General features: G+C 33.5%; 1 protein-coding gene across 1 annotated transcript; it reads left to right on the top strand.

Annotated features, from left to right (window-relative positions):
- The first annotated feature begins 11,820 nt into the window (after nucleotides 1–11,820).
- On the top strand, nucleotides 11,821–17,756 carry MS3_00007997 (uncharacterized protein). The gene is made up of 2 exons (XM_051216333.1): nucleotides 11,821–13,144; nucleotides 17,440–17,756. The coding sequence occupies exons 1-2, from the start codon at nucleotides 11,949–11,951 to the stop codon at nucleotides 17,702–17,704; spliced, it is 1,461 nt and encodes a 486-aa protein (XP_051066911.1). The 5' UTR covers nucleotides 11,821–11,948; the 3' UTR covers nucleotides 17,705–17,756.
- Nucleotides 17,757–21,518: the final 3,762 nt, after the last annotated feature.

The following is a 21,518-nucleotide window of genomic DNA, read 5'->3' as shown; positions in this document are numbered from 1 at the left end:
GGCCGAGAGTGAGGAGAGTCCGCTCTCCCTCTCGAAATGCTCTCACATAGCAAAGTGCACACAACCACTGACAGGGAAGTCCTACTCACTGCCTTCTCGTGGCGGGGGTATTGTTTAAGAAATTGAGAGGACGAAAAGCGAATGTCCGGTGCTTTAACCGCTTTGGCGGACATGAAGAGTCCAACTAGGGGAGTTGGAAAACCCTGACTCCAAACCAATTGTGCACATCGGCTCCAGCATCCTGAAGGAACAAATGGCATATGAACCAATCGTTGGTAACCGGCTACCATGAGACTGCATCTCCTTACGTTGCTCCACTGCCTTGTGGATCAGACCTGTAGGTCGAAGGCTCCGTGTGTGGCTTCCTAAGAAAAACACCTGTTTCGGTTAGGGCACCCGGGCAGTATCACAGCCCTCACACATATCCAGTGAGATTTGTGTGGCGCGTATATATTTGGTGCCTCCTTGTACCAATATCTATGTGTTTAAATAAATTGTTGCTCCGGCTGTCATAAGGAGTATTCGCTTCGTGATTTCTGAAGAATATGGGTTTTCAACTTGAGGCTTCATAACTTTTCTAAATGAAGATCCTTCAACCCCCAGATGACAGTTTAAATGATCTTTATGGCTAACGTAGTTTCATTAGTGTTGTTCTCTACAGGATAGAGTTGCTGATGTCATGCCCAACCCTTCTCGTTTATCCGGGCTTGTGACTAGCAATTATACTAGAAGAACTATAGATGGAGTTAACAGTTAATGAGTGGAGTAATAACTTACATTAAAAGCAGTATAGATTACTATGAACCAATCATCTAACTATTATATATATATATATATATATCCGAAGTGAGATGAAATTTATTGTTTTCTCTACTTCAACAGTCAGTATGGACTGTTCAATAATCTATACGTAATTTTCAAAATCTAGTATTTATTGAATAATCATCTTACTTCATTACAGTTCAAGAAAGAAAGTTGTGTAGGCCTGACATCTATCAGTTCATTATAAGTTCTTGATTGGGATCCTACAGAAATGGTACAATTCGTGAACTTGGCCTATTATCAGATATTGACTCACAATAGAAATCAATAGTGATTATGGTGTAAGTAGTTTCTCTTTACATTCTTTTAAAATTGTGAGGTACTTCCTCAAGTAACAACTGTCTGTTTTGCTTGTATTTTTAACTGAACTATATTCTATTCTCATAAGTTATTCTCGCTCAGTTGTCTTTGATGATACTAACCTTCCTTTCATTATCTCATTTTTTTATTCTGATGGTGCTTATTTGATGTAGTGCTCATCTGTACCAATTTCTTTTGTATTTCAAATCAATAAATACACTATTTAATGTTTGTAAAATAGAACTGAAAGATTGGTCTGTGCACTCACATCAAAAAAAGGAGGAAGCAAAGCAATAAACCCCTTTCAATTTGTTCGTTGTCAAGGCTTTATGCTAATTAATATATAAGTTGTTTTTTTTAATTAAGTATCAAATCAATACCGAATAAATGGTAGTTAATTAATTTAACAATGTCTCTTTCAATATTTACTCTAGAATTAGTAATCAGTAAATTCATCAAGTGGATACAAAGAAAATTAAGTTATTCAGACAGATTACGTAAGAATTAAGTTAGAAATTGGATCGATTAAAAAAACATTAATCAAAATATGCTCAGTAGTGACGGTCTACAAGAGGTAGTTCTTGGATTTCTTGAGAGAAGCAGTGGAGTTCAACTAGGTCTGTTGTGAAATAGTAACTCACTGAAGACAATAATGGATGCATCGCTCAATCTCGTGAATTAGTTGAAGTTAGACATTACCACCGTTGGATGCTGGCCGGTTCAGTGGTCCAGAGAATAAGCGTTTGCGCGCGAGACTGATAGGTCCTGGACTGGAATCTCAAGGGTCAGGATCGTGGATGCGCACTGCTGAGGCGTCCCATACTGGGACGAAACGGCCGTCCAGTGGTTCCAGGTCTTCCATGGTGTTTGGGCTTCAATTAACTCATGATCTCAACTATTAAAAAAACATTGTTTATCAAACGTAAAAGTAATTGAATAGAAGGTCAGGTTACAAACGTTTTCTACACACGAAGATTATTTTTATTGATGTATGCTCCTATGACTTCCACTGTACGTGATAAACTGATTCTGGCAACTTAAAATATGTACGACAGAAATCTTCTGATAACATTAAAAGTTCACTTTATTGTGATACTGGTTTTTAATCGTTGAAAACAATATTCTAAACACGTATATCCACATGTTCTGAACTCGTCAGTTAGATATACTTAGATCCAGTTGTTGATAATCCCACTAACACTTAAACCCAGTGCTTTATAACAAGAAAATATACACCCTTACAAGTAAAACTCATGATCAATGCATAAGCTAACGACTACCTAAACTCAATAACTTATTGAATTACACAATGATATTTGAACTGAAAAGTATTAGATTCAAATCTCAACATGAATATTAACACTATGATTTAGCTAGTATATCCAACTGATGAATTCCAAATAGTACGTAATCCTCATCTTCTGTTTCATTACTATTCGCCTTTAAAATTGTGATAAAAGATCAAACAATATTAACTGAACTATTCATATAAACTAATGTAACAGCTACGGATGAATTTTACTAATCGAATATAGATATATATATATATATATGCCTTTCATTCTAGACAAGAATGAAGTCTTTAGGGAATTGTATACATAATGCATTATTTAGTTACTAAGTATATTTTTGTTATCCCTTTTTTCTAAAACAAAACTAAAGTAAAATATTCTAACTATGGAAAGGGAATCAGATTAAGAACTATTCTTTTTTCTGATCAATCTTCATCATTTTGGCCTGTTTATTTTCATCGAATACAATGATTACGTAATATTGAAGCTTGAAGAAATGGTCATTTGGAACAAAACATGAAAAGAGTAATCAACAACAGTCTTTCATAAGTGACTTAAATGTAATCTGATGAAAAGATCTATGAATTTATAAGAATTAATAATTGCATCAAAATCATCCCATAGAAATAAATGCATTTAATATCAGGTGAAATGGATGATAAGTAGTAGCGGAATCCAGGACGCGTGTTTCGTTTTATCTGAGACTTATCAACTAAGTGTACCAGGCTTATCAAAGTTAATGTTCAATCCGGGACTCGAACCCAGTACCGTTCGCCTCTACTTCAATACTGAGTCTAGATAGTTGCTAGTTTGTGCCAATGAATTGAAGATGAATTCATATTTATATTGGTGGTTTGAGTTTTTTTTACAATTAACGTTTAGGACCGCGAGTGATCAGTATCTTATTGGCATATTTACATCCTGTGTGGATTTCCTCGATATTGCTTTCAGTCACAAGTATTATAAATAGAGCTGGATACTGGCTAACAGTGGGTTATAGTCTCGAAGTGGACATCAACTCTGGAATGCGGGTACCTCTAGCTTGTGACGAAACGTGCATCCTGGACTCCACAGCTAGCCACCATTCATTTCCGCTTATAACGCTTGTGACTTGATTATAATATCAACACAATCCGAACTTCATGCACATATGCCAATGAGAAACTGGTATATTGAAGTTCTAAACATCGATGGAATGATTCAAACTACCACTACAAAAACGAAATGAATACATTCAATGTTTTATTTTCTAGTATATTTGATATCTGGTTAGTAGTAGACTCCATAACGCGTAGGTTGACTGAATTGAGACTCATCATCTGAATATACCTTTATCTTATTTTCGATGCTGACAATGAGGTTTGAACTTAGTAACTCCTACTTTAAATGTTTAACCGATGTGAACGGAGGAACTAGAAGCTATGACAAACTACGAAAGCTATTTTTGGACACGTTATTTCACTTAATTCAAAGCCTGTAAAGCACTAACATTTATTTTCGTACCCAGTTCATTCTACAGACCATAAGCTTTGATGTATGATTTACTGCCATATCATTTTCTATTCCAAAGCTATCTTTATTTAAACGTTATCTTTTATACTCTACTTTCTACCCTAATATCCACAAACTCCCATTCTGACATAATTCTATTTTCCTAATGGTTTGTACGTTGTGGTTGTGTTAGCCATAGGTTTATTCATGTATCTTATGCACTAATCTGAATCGGGAACCCGATCGGAATTGAGAATAAATCGAGTAGTGTTCCAGTTGAATTGTGTTCTCTCACGCAGGCGCTAGTCAGCTGATTAGGTAATAGGATAGTTTTCGTCTCTCTACCCAAGACAGACAGTCCCACTTCGGGCTCGCGCGTTTCTAGCCTCAGTGTTAAATCAGTCAGTCTATTGTTTAAAGGCCTTAATCGAGATTGAAAGAAGTTACCATCCGCATATTAGGGGGTGGAGAGACCAAGAACGTAACATTAACTAAATAAACTGAAAACGTGTGATGTAGCACAGTATCAGGGTACTGCTTTCAGGATGGATATATGGCAACAAAGGCTGATCAGTCGCGATAGTGAATATCAACAAAAATATATAAGAAGTGGCTTACACTGTGTCATGAAATGTCAGAAAATCTCATTTTTCTACTGATTGGGATATTACAAATATATTATATTTATTTATAACAATCCACCCAATTCTCAATTTATTCGAAATTATCAAGTCAAACCTTGATAATGATAACTACTTTACAAATGTTCTGTGTTTGCTTGTATAAAGAAAAAAAGAATGTTAACGGAATCAAACAGAAAGTCCATCCTCGAATAAGAATGAGATTAGAAGAACGTCGAAATTCTGGATCGGAGAAACTTTTAAAAGACTAGAGAAGAGTGATATTCAGATAAGTTGATAATCAATAGATACACTTACATAAAACTATTTAATGAAACCATATGAAACGTCAGTTAAGGCAATGAAACCTAAGAGGCCAACCATTCAGAACCTAGATCACCCTTAAAAAACTGATATCATACTTATATCATAACGGAGAAGCTCATTTATACATGAAAAAGACACTGATACTGTTGCTATGAAAAACATTGAATACCCTTCAATTAAATCATCTAGTTCAAAGAACACAATGCTACCAGAATTATCCACCTGAACTGCAAATCTTCTTCATCATTTCGTGGTGAATTTACTTGATTTTTATGGTAAAAAAAAAACACAGTTAAGTAAATATTACCCTAAAGGAAAAATCATTCAAACGCATTATTTTAATCCTATTTACTTAAATGTAATCAATAAGAAAGCTGTAAACTTGAAAACAACTTATAAATTCTTTATATTTTACCAAAAACATCAGAAGTATACTCCAATGTTTGCATTTAGTAGTCAGGACACAGTGAACTTAGGTATTATACTAAATAATATTTGTTAGCGAAATGTTCTCCTTCAATCTCGAAGGGACCGATGCTTCGTATATGGTATTCAAACCGATGTCGCCCAACTTCACTATACTGAATCGTTATTCAAACTGATATTAACTTCTTATAAGATTGAAATAGTTTTAACTGATCAACTACTGAATAGTGACTAATGTTATGTTTGTTAGGTTCCTTAGTATCAGAAAAGGATTTTGGTGGAAATTATAGTAATTTTAATAGTTCAGATCATGAGTCCATTGAAGCTAGACCACCATGGAAAACCTGAAAGCATTGAACGGTCATTTCATCCTACTGTAGGATTCCTTAGCAATACACATCCATGATCCCACCTCGCGAGATGTTTATCGAAATTTATCGATTAGGTAACTGATTAATGAATTTTGATTAAATGACTAGATATTTCAAGTTTATCGTTAATAATCATGTTAGAGACTTAATTTTTTTAATGCAGAATTATTGATTTTTTTCCCCCAATAAAGTGAATTCAATTCGAGTTATCATCAAAAGTTTTATTTTCATTCAACTTTCTTTTTGTTTTTACTTCATGAAACCTACTCAACTGAACTTCATGAATCTTGATGTTAAAAACAAAAAAGAACAAGAAAAAAATCAATAATTAATCAATTGGTTTAATCCCAATACAGAATTGTAATTTTTTTATTTTTAAGGATCAATATGCAATACGCACAGTATGCCTATGTACCAATAAGAGACTGATCAATTTTAGTTCTAAACATCAATGGGAATATTTAAGTAAATCATATCGAGTGAATTTAAAAACTTCACCCCATTGCACAAGCAGGTGGATATTAGGACTTAATAGCTAAGTGGATAATGCAATAGAGTTTGAAGTGAATGGTACTGAGTTTGAGTCTCAGAGTGAATATCAACTCTGAGGTACAGGTACACCCAGTTGACGAGTCCTAAATAGAACAAAACATGCGTCCTAGATCCCACTGCTAGCCATTATCCATCGTTGTATATAAATCTTGAATGTTTCTTCGAATTTTAACATATAAACATGTTGATATGGTAGAGATATACTTACCAATGATAATGAATTAATAGAGTATCGTTTATATCATGAGTTAATCTTTGTTGAATAACTATAAAAAACTAAGAATAACTGTTTTGTTCTACGATAGGACTCTTCAGATGTGTATATCCAAGATCCAACAAAGGACTAGTTAAAGGCTGTCACGTTCTGTAGCAATCAATTAACTATTAGACCAGTTTAGTATTCATCATATGGTATAGATTTTCGAACTATCATTTCATAACATTCTACGTTGTTTGGACAGTTTTTTTACCTCATTGAAAATTTGGTAGAATCTGGGAATGTACGCTATTACAATCCAACTCGGTAACCTAATAGTATCATATTTTCTGCAAGACATGAAGAACCGAGGTTTGATTCCATCAGTATAATTACGATCAACTATAAACTATATCACTCAATGTTTCCAATTATATCGCAAAATTATCTCTAAGATACCAAATAAAATATATGTCGTATATTCTATAAATTGACACCTTATCTTGGTTTGATCATTTTTAACTTTTGCATTAACTCATTCTTGTACTATTTAATAAGTCTAGTTAGCAAAGTAGTTAGTTAGTATGTTTTATAATTTCGATTGTTGAAATTTACAACCACATTACCCAAATACGCTATTTCTAGATCTCTAATTGTACCATCGTTATTACTCCTGTAGTGGTAATACCGTTTGCTAGGAATATGATCGCAGTAAGATATCTGGTGAAAGCGAGTGCCTTATCAATAAACATACCTCCATGTAGGAATTTTCCTCAGATTTCTCTTTTTTTAGAGTCGTTCGCCCAACGATTTTACTATTCATACTAGTCATATTTTAATTATTCAGAGTGAACTTCTATGTTATGTTATAAACTACTTACATGATGCTTTAATTCATTTTCGTATTAGTCGTTTAAATCTTTCCATTGATGCTTAGGGCTGCAATTGACCAGGTTCTTATAGGCATATGTGCCAAGTTCCGGAGTGTACGTCAACTTTGGGATGTGGGGACATCCAGCTAACGAGTCCCAAATAGGATGAAACGCGCATCCTGGATCCCAATGCTACCCACAATTCATCTTCACTTATAATTAGATGATAAATAAAGATATCTGATCAAATCACTTCTGTCACTCGTACTGTAGCTAAGATATCAATCAATCTAAAATATATTCCTAGCACATCATGATTTTGTCCTATAAAATTAACACATCAGTTTCTGCTAGTCCTTCATGCTTCAAGTTAAAATATCCTTCTCAATATTGCCGAAAATTTGGTAGCCAACACTAATCAAACATATGTCTGTTAGTGGACAATAAACCACTAAAGTATAGCTTTTGTCTATTCAAACAGATAAACAATACTCATAGTCGATGCATCCTAGTTAATTAGCCTAAACGTGGGTTGATAATCCGTATGTTTGAGTAATAGTTTTGATATCTGCTTGTTTTTGTAAACCCGATTTCCCCGTGATACCTGAATAAAGACTATTTTTAGTCACAATCCACTCTCTCTTATTTTCATAATCTACCAATAAGCATAATCATTGTATTGATGTTTCTCTAATTGAGGCTTGAAAGTTGCTTTCTCAAACAATCATTACTGTAGGCCATCATCAGGAAGTTTTGTATAATTTGCTGTTGTTGTGCTTACGAAAGACTGATGGCATCTCAATTCTATCATCAGAAGCTAATCATCAATTAACAATTGATTATTGTTCAGGACGGCTTTTTATAGTACTTTGTTCGAAGCGGTCAAGGATACGTAGAATATGACAGCACTATCCGAAATGACTTCTTACACGATCCCAGAGCTAATAAAACCAGAAATCAAGAATGACTAGATATGAAAGTACATTTGGGGCTAAGATCGATGTAATGTAGTATATAGAATCTAGACTGACCCGTTATAATAACAGATAAGCAGCATGACATTCACAAACATGCTCTGATGAGGATAATTGACTGAAAGTCTTCAACAAGGGATGTATTCAGTAAAAGTAATAAGTTCAGTATCAGTGTTGAAAACTTACAAAACTATTTATTTTAAGGATTTACTTACCACTACATGTTCATTCTCATGTGAATGATAGGCCGTATGAGTCTAGGCATGTCATGTGTTGCAGAAAAAGCATATATATCTTTTACTTCAAGACCATGTATTGTAAATGTTTATTCATCCGATTTTGATGTCGAACTACACTAATCATTCTCAGTTTTTACATTTGCTTAACAGATGGGTTAAACATTTAAGAAACACGAGTATATTGTGTATAAATCAGAAGTGAGATAAACAAATAAACTTGTCACTTGACATTCCAGAGGAATTAGGTGAATGTGTTATAGCATAAAGGTTAACTTTGAAGATAAATTTATGAAAAACAAAATAGAAAGTAGGATTATCTTCCTACTTTCACTGAAATACTATTTATATAAATAAATGTTTATATAATAATATTTCAATGGTGATCTAACATCGATCGATTCATGATCTCAATCAAATAATTACCATATACTCACTAGTGACTAGCTTCATGAGAGAATTCTCGGAGTCCAATTGAGAAGCCATGACCAGTGGAGCTAATCTATTTCAGATAGTGACAAGTATCTATCTGAGACAATAGAAGATGGTCGCACAATTTCGTCGATAGGTTGAAGTTAGACATTAACACCGTTAGACGCCGGTCGGCTCAGTGTTCTAGAGCTTAAACATTCGCGCGCGAAACCGGAGGTCCAAGGTTCGAGTCCCTATGGTGCAGAGTCGTGGATGTGCACTACTCATGAGTACCATACTAGGACTAAACGACCGTCTAGTGCTTCTATATTCTCAATAATGATATAACATCGATCTATTCATAATCTTAATCAGAAATATTGTAGTTAGTTGGAAGAAGGTGAACCAATTTCGAATTGTTCCATCTTTATTTATTTCTATAATGAAAAAAGTTTGTCTAATGTATAAAATAACAACTCCTTCATACATAAGTGGCTTCACTAAAGTAATTTGTCTTCTTTTTTTATATCTTAAGTTCATTTTAATAGTGTAGCTTTGTCGAGCTTTTTTTTCCATAAACTTCTAATTAAACGTCTATATTGATTCGTCGATTAGACCTTGTAGTTGCTGGCACTATGTATTGAAATGAATGAACATTATTTAAATATTGATTCCTGAACTGTTACTATCTAACTGGCGATCACTTAGGGAGGAGTAATCGTGATCTCCAAATTAGGGTGAACATGTACCTAAACGGGTTTCAGAAACAAACAGATTCAAATGACTCAATAAGAGTAGAGGATAAACATCTATCATCCTCTATTGGCAAACACATAATTGAAACAGATCGTAAGATTGATCTTAACCCGTCTTTTGTGGTGTTGTACAAAAGTATGAAAAGGCATATTACTAAGGTTTATTGAAGCCTTAGCCATACGAAAATTCTAACCCCCTTTGTGTATTTAACAACAGTTTGTTCTCACCTTAAGCCTACCTTGGTAATATTAGCCTATTATCTAGAGTGATCCAATTTCAAATTGTTTTCACGTTATTTGATATCAGAAGTGATTTTTGTGGATATCATAGTTGCGATCATGAGTCAATTGGAGCTAGACTACCATGAAAAATCTGGAATCACTGGACGGCCATTTTCTCCTATTTTAGGACTCTTCAGCAGTGCGCATCCACGAACTCGCCTCATGAGATTCGAACACAGGATAACGAGGTACGCAGCGATAGACCATGCACCCCGGAATGTGCTTTGAAGCAAAGTACGATTTCGTTCCCATTTCACTGAATAAGTAAAGAAACAATGATAGCAGTGGTATTTCATTTACGCTGGACACTGAAGCACCCAGTTCCCATCTATACTACATCCATTATGTCTTCTCACAAAGTCGGACTAGAGTCAAGCTCAACAGGGTCTTCTTTCCTCGCTAATTCTGCCAAGACCGTTCCCTTGGTTGTGGTTTCGCTAAATAGTAGATAGGGACAGTGGGAATCTCGTTAATCCATTTATGCGTGTCACTAATTAGATGACGAGGCATTTGGCTAAATATTGTTAACCAGTTACTCTCGCTGCACATGCATGTGTACCGCTCACACGGCACTAGAGATTGCATAGGTGCCAACTGCACTTCCACTTCCTGTTAATGACATACAAGTTGACTTATTTTATTCTTCTAGATCACCGAACATCCAATCCGGGATATCTTAACCGCTAGATCACTGAGCCGGTATTATATTTTTATTATCCTTGTCTCCTCTTACCTTTCATTTCTAGTCTAGTTAACCTTTTATTTTTATATATCAATTATCTTAACAAGTATATTGTATGTGATCAGATTGTTCAAAAGATATTACACTAATATATCATCACATAGTTCTGATAATCTTCATCTTCTGATTACACTATCGAGATCACTTCATATTGATCGTCAGGATTGATGAATCATTAAGAAGAGGAAACTTGTTGAAATAATTTGTACTGTCAATTCTATATTGAATAATGCTAACCATAATAACTATAATAATAATAATATTATTATTATTATTACTATCATTATTATTATTATATAATCCTGTGAAGAATTTACATTGTAAAATGCATGATCAATATGAAATAATCAATAATTGTATTCATCCTCACTAGATGATTAATATTCTTTCAAATCTTCATCTTCTGATTACAGTATCGAGATCACTTAGTATTGATCGTCAGGATTGATGAATACTTAAGAAAAGGAAACTTGATTTACATGTGTGAATTTTCTAAAATTTCCACAAACCCCTTCCGATAATAATCATCTGCTCACTAGTGACTGAATTCAAGAGATACTCCTGGAGTTCTAGCGAGAAGCCGTTACCAGTGGGGTTCAACCAGGTCTGTTGTGAGATATCAGCTCACTGAAGACAATGGTGTATGGTGGCGTAACTCCGTAGATTGGTTGAAGTTAGACATTAACACCATTGGATTCCGGCCGGCTTGGTGGTCTAATTGGTTAAATGCCTGGAGTGAGACTGATAGTTCCTGGGTTCGAATCTCGCGGGGTGCAGGGTGGTGGATGCGCACTACTGAGGAATCCCATACTAGGACAAAGCGGCCGTCCAGTGCTTCCAGGTTTTATATGGTGGTCTAGCTTCAACTGACTCATAATTTCAATCTGTGAAAAGGAAACTTGTTGAAATAATTTGTACTGGAAGTTCTATATTGTACCAAGAATGTAATATTGAATAAAGCTAACCATAATAATAATGATAATAATAATAAGTATTATTATTATTGTTATTATAGAATCCTTTGAAGACTACACTGTAAAATGCATGATCAATATGGAATAATCGATAATTGTACTCATCTTCACTAGATGATTACTATTCTTTGAAATATAATACTCATATGAATAGTATTTACAACAACAACGAATTGTGTAATCAATTTTACTTTTCAGTTCTAGTTTTTTTATTGTTTTGTTTAACGAATAAAATACAAAAAAGAAAACAACCAAACAATTCTATTCATCATTATTAAAGAGACCAAACTATACTACTTATTAAAATGAATCAACAAATTAATCAACAATCATCTATTCTAATAAAATATCTTATAAAACCATGGATACTTATATTCAATATATGTATAACATTAATTCTATTATTATGTAATACATTATCTAGTTGGATTATTGTCAATGATTTAAATCAACAATTACCTGGTTTAGTTTATGATCAAATATCCAATATTATGATCCATTCTATAATTTTATTTAATATTATTGAATTAACATTGAATTTAATAGAATTTTTATTATGGTTTAATATAATAAGAAATAAATTTACCTTATGGTTATTGATTGATTGTATTACTATAATCAATATATTGATAGCTGAATTACCATTAATGATATTATATACTTATCTATATACATGTCAAGAATCAATTATATCGATTGGTTATTTAATAAAAGGTATATGTATCATTCTATTGATTTGTTTACGTTTATTGATTTGTTTTATATCATATATACATATGAAATCGAATGATTCTTATATGAAATCAATAAATTCTATGATGAAAGAAAGTCAATATTTATTAAGTCATTGTCATGATGATAATAATAAACAATCGAATCAAATCAATAATCAGAATTTAGAAGAGAATTTCATATGGAAACAAAAATATTGGTTACATATTCGTATCCTATTATGTTTTAGTTGTTTTTGTTTATTCATTATTATTTGTATTCTATTCAACTTTTTCTTTCATCCATCTATATATACTACTTATTTATTATGGAATCAGTTCAATAATCATCAACAACAATCATTATTATTATATCATTTACCGAATCATTCTTATTTAAATAATGTAGAAATCTTTTTAAAAGATCCATCATCGAATCATTCTCATCAATCAAAATGGTATCATTTAATAAGTTTAAAACAAATTATCCATTTAAAATCAATTAATGCCAATGAATCAGTAACATTAACATTCTATTTAAATGGTCGAAAGAAATTTATTGAATATAAACAAACTATTTATTATCAGAATTATTCAAAAGAACATTCTAGTTCATGTTGGCAAATATTAAATCAGGATTTATATAAAGAATTTATATGTCCGCCATTATCTATAATTCATATGATTAAATTAATTCATCGTATTAAAATTGATTTTATTTATATTGTACCATCAAAAAGACAACCATTTGGAATGGTATTATATAATGTAACAAGAGTGATAAGTAATAGGTAAGAGTGAAATTGAATTGTTCTTTTTTTTCTTATCAGAAGGGGTTTTGTGGAGATTTTAAAAATTTCACTGGTTGAAATCATGGGTCAATTGAAGTTACATTAAAATGGAAAACTGGGAGTTTGACCAGGTCGGTTGTGAGATGTTAACTAATTGAAGACGATGGTGTATGGTAGATTGGTTGAAGTTAGACATTAACACTGTCGGATGCCGGCCGGCTCAGTGGTTTAGTGGTTAAGTGCTTGAGCGCGAAACCACTAGGTCCTGGGTTCGGATATCGCTGGGGGCTAGGTCGTGGATGCGCACTGCTGAGGAGTCCCATACTAGAACGAAACGGCCGACCAGGTTTTCCATGGTGGTCTAGCTTCAATTGACTCATGATTTCAACCAGTGAATTTTTTTATTTGTTTCTTATAATTATTTACTTAGTTATTTACATCTGTTACTTGCAATGGAGTATTCTCTAATAATTCAATCTGTCTTGGATCTTCCGTCCTAATTCTATTCAATTATTGTCCGTTTTTCTCATGTCTATTTCTCAATTTCTTGGTGTAATGTGAACTTGGGTCTTTCACTTTACTTTTGGCGTTGAAGATACAGTTAAATCCTATCCACTTCCAGCGCTTGTTCTTCATTTCTTCCTTCCCTTGAATCTGGTTTGTTCTCTCACATAATAGGTTGTTGGTGATAGTGTCTGACCAATGGATCTAAAGTATTTTGCGTAGATAGCTGCTAATAAACATTTGTACCTTCTGGAAGATGGCTTTCGTAATTCTTGAAGTTTCTGTCTCATACAGTAGAGCTGTCTTGACATTTGTATTGAAAATTCGGACATTGGTGTTGATTAATAGGTGTTTTGAGTTTCAGATGTTCTTCAATTGTAAATATGCTGTTCTTCCTTTGCCAATCTGTGCTTTCACATCTGAATCAGATCCACCGTGTTCATCAATGATGCTACTCAGGTATGTAAAGGTTTTTACATCTTCCAAAGCTTCTCCAGTGTTTACTGTTGAGTGTTTGCAATAGAAGAGAGAGATCATCTGCGAAGTCTAGATCATCCAGCTGTATCCTAGCTGTCCACTGTATCCCATGCTTCCCCCCCCAGATGTTGATGTCTTCATGATCCGGTCAATCACTAGGTGAAAAAGAAAGGGTGAGAGTAAGCAACCTTGCCTGACACTGGTCTTTATTTCAAACTAGAAATAATATTAACATTAAATATAAGATCCAATATTAAATAGTAAGTTGAAATTATTGTATGTAATAAATGACAAATTTCGTATATGTACAAATAGTAAATGTTTTATAATTATGATGTACTGTACTAACCGAAACATACTAAAGATCATGTATGGAATTCTTTCAACGCTGTAAGCTTTATATAAACTTTTTATATGATGATCTGATATTTAAAAATCTTTTATTGTATCATCCTTACGGAAGTAACAAGAATAGGTAAGTAAGTAAGCATTGTATCATACTACTTTTAGACAGGTTAATAAAGTGAGTTCAATATTTCCAAATCTTATACAACTGATGATGATTGCTTACACAATAAAATAATAACTCTACTTCCCTTGTATAATGTAAAGTTTAAACTTTAAGAGTTGATCCAGTATATTTGATTGCAATTTCTCATATCATCAAAATAAATCATGTTATTTAAGAATAATGTCAGCTTTCCGATGAATGATCTTTCTACTAATGCATAAGGATTACACATTACTAGATAACCGAAATATAATCTACAGTTTACAGTCAAACATTTATTTTCTATCAGTTTTAGGGGTTGTGCAGATTGTTAAGTTTTTGATTGAGATCATGAACCGATTGATGTTAGACCACTATTGAAAACCTGGAAGCACGGGACGGCCGTTTCGTCCTATTGTAGGACTCATTTATTTTCTAACTGATGCTTGAATCTATAATTCTATGCATTCGTACTAACAGATTATGTTTTATTTTAATGTAATCATGAATAACTATCTACATTGTGCAAATACGTATCAGTAATGATCAGATTATTCTCTACATGAATATTCATTGGTTTACTGTTGTATATTACCATTTTGATGAATATTTGATTGAGAATATTATTCTATATGAGTTCTAATGAGAATGAAGATCGAGGATTGTTAGGTTTCTGAATCTATCATTCCTTGTTATTGTTTTGGCTATTTATAGAACTTCACTTAATGTCTTATTTATCATAAAAGTAACTAAGCATGATAGAAATAAACTTTACTAATGTTCACGATGATGATAATGATTGACTTCAAAATCAAACTTTCTATCTACCTGATATCTTCTGAACACCAGTCACCACGGCGCGCAATGCTGATTAGTTTTGGAGATGGTTGGAAGAAAGTTAGGGAAGGCCAAACGAAAATGTGGCATCAGTGATTGAAGTCACTAACTTCTGATCTGGTTCATGTTGGTAGATGCAGATCACTTGGTTAGTGTTCGCGTGACTATCGCAACCAATGGTTGAAGACTCTGGGTGACATGGCTCCGAATTGATCACAATGGCATAGGTGTATACACTCTTTGTCTTCCCTTAAACCGTGAGACTTAAATCGCTTCATATCTTTCTTTCCACGAACTAGTTCTCTCTTCCTGTACTATATCCTTATGCACAATCTTTCTTTTATATATTACCACCATTGCATTAAGTACTTCTATGAATTCGGTGTTCATCTTGTTGTGCTAATAAGGTGTGACAACTTGGACCGATGCATATCAGTACCTGGTCTTACGTCGTAGCTGACTAATTGAGAAAATCCCCAAAGAGAAAACAGCTTTTAATAATATATTCGTTTTTCTACATTTCCACAACATTACAATGAAAAGCAATAAGCTTGGTGAGTATTATATCATCAAATGAATTGTTTTAAAATGTTTTCACAAACATTGGGTGATGTTATTCAAAAACCATTGATTTATATAATCCAAGATGTGACGATAAAAGATTAGTTCTAGGAAATTCAAAGGCAGTCACCCTATAAATTAACTGCTATTCATGGGATAAATTGATTAATCCCTTTTCCATAAATCAATCATGTACGTCGAATACCTAGAAAATCGTATAAGTCAATCTGATAAGAGTACATACAACAGTTACCACTTTTAGTAAACTGTTTATAGTTTATCAATCTATGTTTACTCATTCTTGCTTGGTTTATTAATTCAAAGTTAAGTAGATGCTGGTAAACAGGTGAGAAGTACACTAAATTGTAAAAAGAATATTTGATTAATGCTTGAACACATACTTTTCATTGTAAAGTTAAATAGGCTAAGTCTTATTCTTTTAAAACTCTTTGTTAGTAGTATGTTCTGATGAGTATGTTATGTGGTTTTAGATGTGAATAACATAAATAGTGACGGTCTTCAAGAGGTATTTCCTGCAATTCTAGTGAGAAGCAATGACTAGCGGAGTTTAGCTGGGTCTGTTGTGAAATACTAACTCACTGAAGACGATGATGGATGTGTAGCTAAACTTCGTGGATTACTTGACGTTAGACATTAACACCGTTGGATGCCGGATCGACGGCCTTGAGGATAAACATTCGAGCGCGAGACCAATAGGTCCTGGATTCGAATCTCATGAGGCGGGATCGTGTATACTCACTTTTGAGGACCCCTATAATAGTAGGAAACGGCTGTCCAGTACTTCCAGGTTTTCCATAATGATCTAGCTTCAACTGACTCATGAATTCAACTACTAGATAACATAACTAACAAATAAAATATTAACTTATGTAGAATCAACATATGACAATTAAAAATTAAGAAGGGTCTATTGAAATGAATTTTCTTCTATGAGGTACTCTCATTAAATTTATTGATAAATAAATTTAATTTCATAATGATTATGTTTCGTACTTTGAGCCGTCAGTTATATGGTGTTAATTCATTAAATACATACTAGACTGGTTATAAGCGCTAGATATATAAAGAAAACATTACCGGTTATTAGATAATAAACACAAGATCCGTGGATAAAATAGTATCTATCAAATAGTTGTAACTAAAGGAAAATATTAACACATAGTTAACGATATTTTAAACTTTTAAGCTACTTCACTAGTTACAAAAACTACTGCTAGTTGTTTGTTCTTTTCTAAACTAGAATGAAATAAGCCGCGGATAACCACTATTGTCAGTAGTATCTAACTAAATATTATAGATCCATTGATTAATTTAGTTATCTGTATCGCATACACACGTCAAAAAAAGGTATCTATTTTAATCGAATTTTCACTTCTGATTCTGTAATATTTTAATTAACTTTCAGGTATAAATTTCGGGAACATGAATTGACGTTAAAATATTTCCAAAACACCATAGTTCATTTTTCTTCTAAAAAAACGACAGAATTACAAGGTAACCATGATCATGATGAATGGTCAAGTGGCCCGTTTAGATCAAACAATCTTGAAATTGATGATCATCAGTACACAAAATATCGAAGTTCAGACCTTGTACCTGTTAAAGAATTGTGGAAAACAGGTATTGCAAAGTGCCAAAGTACGGCACCTATAGGACCACAGAAAATGTAAAACAATTTTGTGTCACTTGTTTATTTGGTTAATAAACTTATTCGTTAACTAAGAAAGTGTTTTATTTTAAATATCCCCTTAGTAACATTAAGTATGGTTAAGTTTAGCATGAAATAATCGGCTACTAGAAAATACTTATGGGTACGGAAGAATTAGTCCTGATGTTGAAACAGCCTCTTGTGGACGTTATATACATTTCTCTTTACGATTGTACCAGCTGAGTCAAGGATAAAATTGATGAAATTTACATAAAACATTTTGTTTAACTTAATCAACAGATTTTATCTCCATGGTTTTTTGTAACATCATTGCAAAAACCAAGTTAACGAAGTTCATCCGTTGGTTTACCAATGTAAATTATTATTAGCTGTTTAACTGATTCGATGATCCAATCATTTCCCTATAATATATACATGTACATTTAATCCTATATACATTCTCGACTCGCTGACTCACTCATTCGCCTCTCTGCTTAGCGGTCTGAGTTATCTGTTAATAAAACTGTAGTCGCTGCTTCTCTTTGCCTTATGATTTCAAACACCATTGAGGATTATATGATAACGGTTGCGAGGGTATTTGGTTAACGAACCACAGCCACTACAAACTGCAAATAAAATAACTTCGTTTGCGCTCATGGGTTTGAATTAAACACAGATCTATGGGTAGCTACCAGAGTACAACATGAATAGTTCTGAGAACTAGTAGTTAGCATACCGAATTCGACTACTACCACCACTATTACTACTACTACTACTACTAATGATGATAATAATAATAATATTATTATTAAGCATTCTTTTGATGTATGATTTACTGCCATATCATTTTCTATTCCAAAGCTATCTTTATTTAAACGTTATCTTTTATACTCTACTTTCTACCCTAATATCCACAAACTCCCATTCTGACATAATTCTATTTTCCTAATGGTTTGTACGTTGTGGTTGTGTTAGCCATAGGTTTATTCATGTATCTTATGCACTAATCTGAATCGGGAACCCGATCGGAATTGAGAATAAATCGAGTAGTGTTCCAGTTGAATTGTGTTCTCTCACGCAGGCGCTAGTCAGCTGATTAGGTAATAGGATAGTTTTCGTCTCTCTACCTAAGGCAGTTAGTTTCACTTCGGACTCACGCGTTTCTAGCCGCAGTGTTAAATCAGTCAGTCTATTGTTTAAAGGCCTTAATCTAGATTGAGACATATATTCTTCTGCATATTGTTAGTAGATAGATTAAGGACGTAACAGTAAGAGACGAGATCAAACAACATAAACAAAGGTATTAGATAAACAACTAATTTAGATGACTCATTTTGTCTGCCTCATGACTGGTGTTGATCAAGTGTGACAGAATGTTGCTGCGTGTTATTCCGACTATGTTCTTTCCTGACCATGAAGGGAGGTGTTCACCAACTAGCTTGCACAGTCATCTAGTTATAGGCTCAACATAGCTCTTTTCGCAGGAATAGATGAAGTTATAGATACACGTGTGCATGTGTTATGCTCCTTATCTTGGTAATCTATGACTGAGGACAAATGAATAAAGTAAGATCTAGAATACAAGTGTTCTTAAATACATATTTCAGTAGTTGCATCCACCAGCATATGCGATGGTAAATAACAAAGTATTATTGAAATGAACGGACAGAACTCGACTGAAATAGTAGTAGTATTGAAATAATACCAGAATTACACCTCACTGTAATTGAATTGAATTTATTTTGACACTGGCACTTAGAATCACTAACGATTGCATTGTGGTGAAATAAATTTAGGACTGCATTAGACTGGTCTAATCTTCATTGTATTGAAATGGATGTAGACTGTCAAAAGTGTCAGTTAGTCGGCGTGTCTCAAGTATTTATCGATCAATATAGTGATAGAATACGATAAACAGATACATAAATATAACAGATGACCAAATATAGGAATATTAAAAGGACTGACATGCAAGAAATCCTAATTATTCACACAATTGAGCACAAATTGACTAGTAGAACTGAACTAATGCATTTAACAATCCCACATTCAATCAGATATCATTTCCCAAAATGCGTGGACTGGTATGTTGATTTAACATGTCTGTATGAAATTCACAATTTTGTAGGGCTAGCAAAAGTTCACTGGGCCCTAGCCAAATCATTAAGCAGACGGGACACTGAATGTCGAACACTTCACTGATTATTTTCAAGTTCAAAGAAAACTAACGCGCATCAATTAATCGCACGCCATAGACTGGCCCATGTGGTGATGGGCACAATCTCTTCCTTGTATCTATTCTTACCAATATATCTCTGTAATAACGTTTTTTGCGTTATAGTGTCTTCAAAGCAGCTACAGTACTTTGATATTCACGTTAGCTGCTGACTGCGAGGTATGAATTTGAAGTTAGCTGGTTCGTCAGATCATTCCCGTCTAACTTCATTAAGCCCCCGATCGTTCGACACAGATAATCTACGTTAATGATCTACAAGTTTCTATAACTTATTGTTATCTGAAAGTAAAATGGGTATCTTTTTAAAACTAACTTTTCAGTTCAAAACATCTACATTTGTCGTTAACTGGCTCTCATCAGATATTAATTATTTTCAATAAGTAAAAGGCATATTCACTGGTAAGAAAGAAATAGTCTAAATTGGGTAACGGATGGTAATCATACCGACTCCCAAATAACTGTCAAATCACTAGAACTGTTATATTCCAATGACTAGACTACCTTCATTGAACGCTATCAAGGGCTTGAAAGAATGCTTAAATATAGACACAAGAGTAAACTACTTAGTTTGTCTGTCAATCAAAACTGTGGGCTTTTAATGTTCAACTGGTTATTAGGGAAGTGTTCGACCACCCTAAAATATTGTTTTTATATATGACAGAAAGAGAACGTTGGAAACCCATGAAGAATATTTTATGGAAAAACAACATTGTTACTTATTTATTCTCCTACTCTGTTTTGCATGTTAAACTTCAATCAGGACTCTTTTAAACATGTTTTACATTCCTCAGTCTTCTCTGTTTGAACTTTTAATTTTTTACCTTTGGTTAAAACTAAGCTTTTTTGTTTAATTTTCCTGGTGCGTATTGTCAGGTCATTGACAAAAATGTTGTGGTCAACTACACTCATTGTTACAGCATGTTGAAGTTGATGATTACTGACCTTCAACTGCCTTCTAAAAACGGTTACTGCAACCCCTTGCAAGAAGATATCTGATATCATCTTGTTGGGAATATTTTTGTTGGTTCTCATGTATCGAACTCTTATTAATTAACTATTCCTTTTGACGTTAAGAACGTTACTTTTTGCCAGAGAAATCTTTGACTGTATATCACAAGCCCTACCGTTTGAGGTATTTTGTAGTCCGGATATAATTTATTTTCTCTGTCATATTAGAACCGGTTTAAGAACAATTTAACACTATACAAAAGGCTTTGTACTCCATTTGTTAAAGAACCCAGTTTGGCTTAATCGAACAGACCCTGGTTTGCTAGCTCTGCATTCGGACCAAAAATTGAAATTTCGTTCGTTACAATCTCTTCAATAGTTTTTTAAACGTAAACATTGACAAACTCTGCGATCACCATTATGAATCTTGGGACAAACCATCATGTGGTATATTCAGCTATCTCAGTTAACTAATTTTCAGTTACTACAAATGAAATTCTAATTTACTCAATGACTTTAGAGAATAAAACGTGCACAACTGTTTTTAAAATAATGCGCAGTCGTCTGCACGAGAAACCGCAGGCAAAGTTTCAAGCACATGAACACAGTGGACAACAATGGAAGTTTTCATCACGCTATCTAAATGTGAATC

This window comes from Schistosoma haematobium, chromosome 4, assembly GCF_000699445.3.
Source record: "Schistosoma haematobium chromosome 4, whole genome shotgun sequence".
In the NCBI taxonomy this organism is placed as follows: Eukaryota; Metazoa; Platyhelminthes; class Trematoda; order Strigeidida; family Schistosomatidae; genus Schistosoma; species Schistosoma haematobium.
Note: the sequence above shows the minus strand (reverse complement) of the source record. Positions and strands in the feature narration are given on the sequence as shown.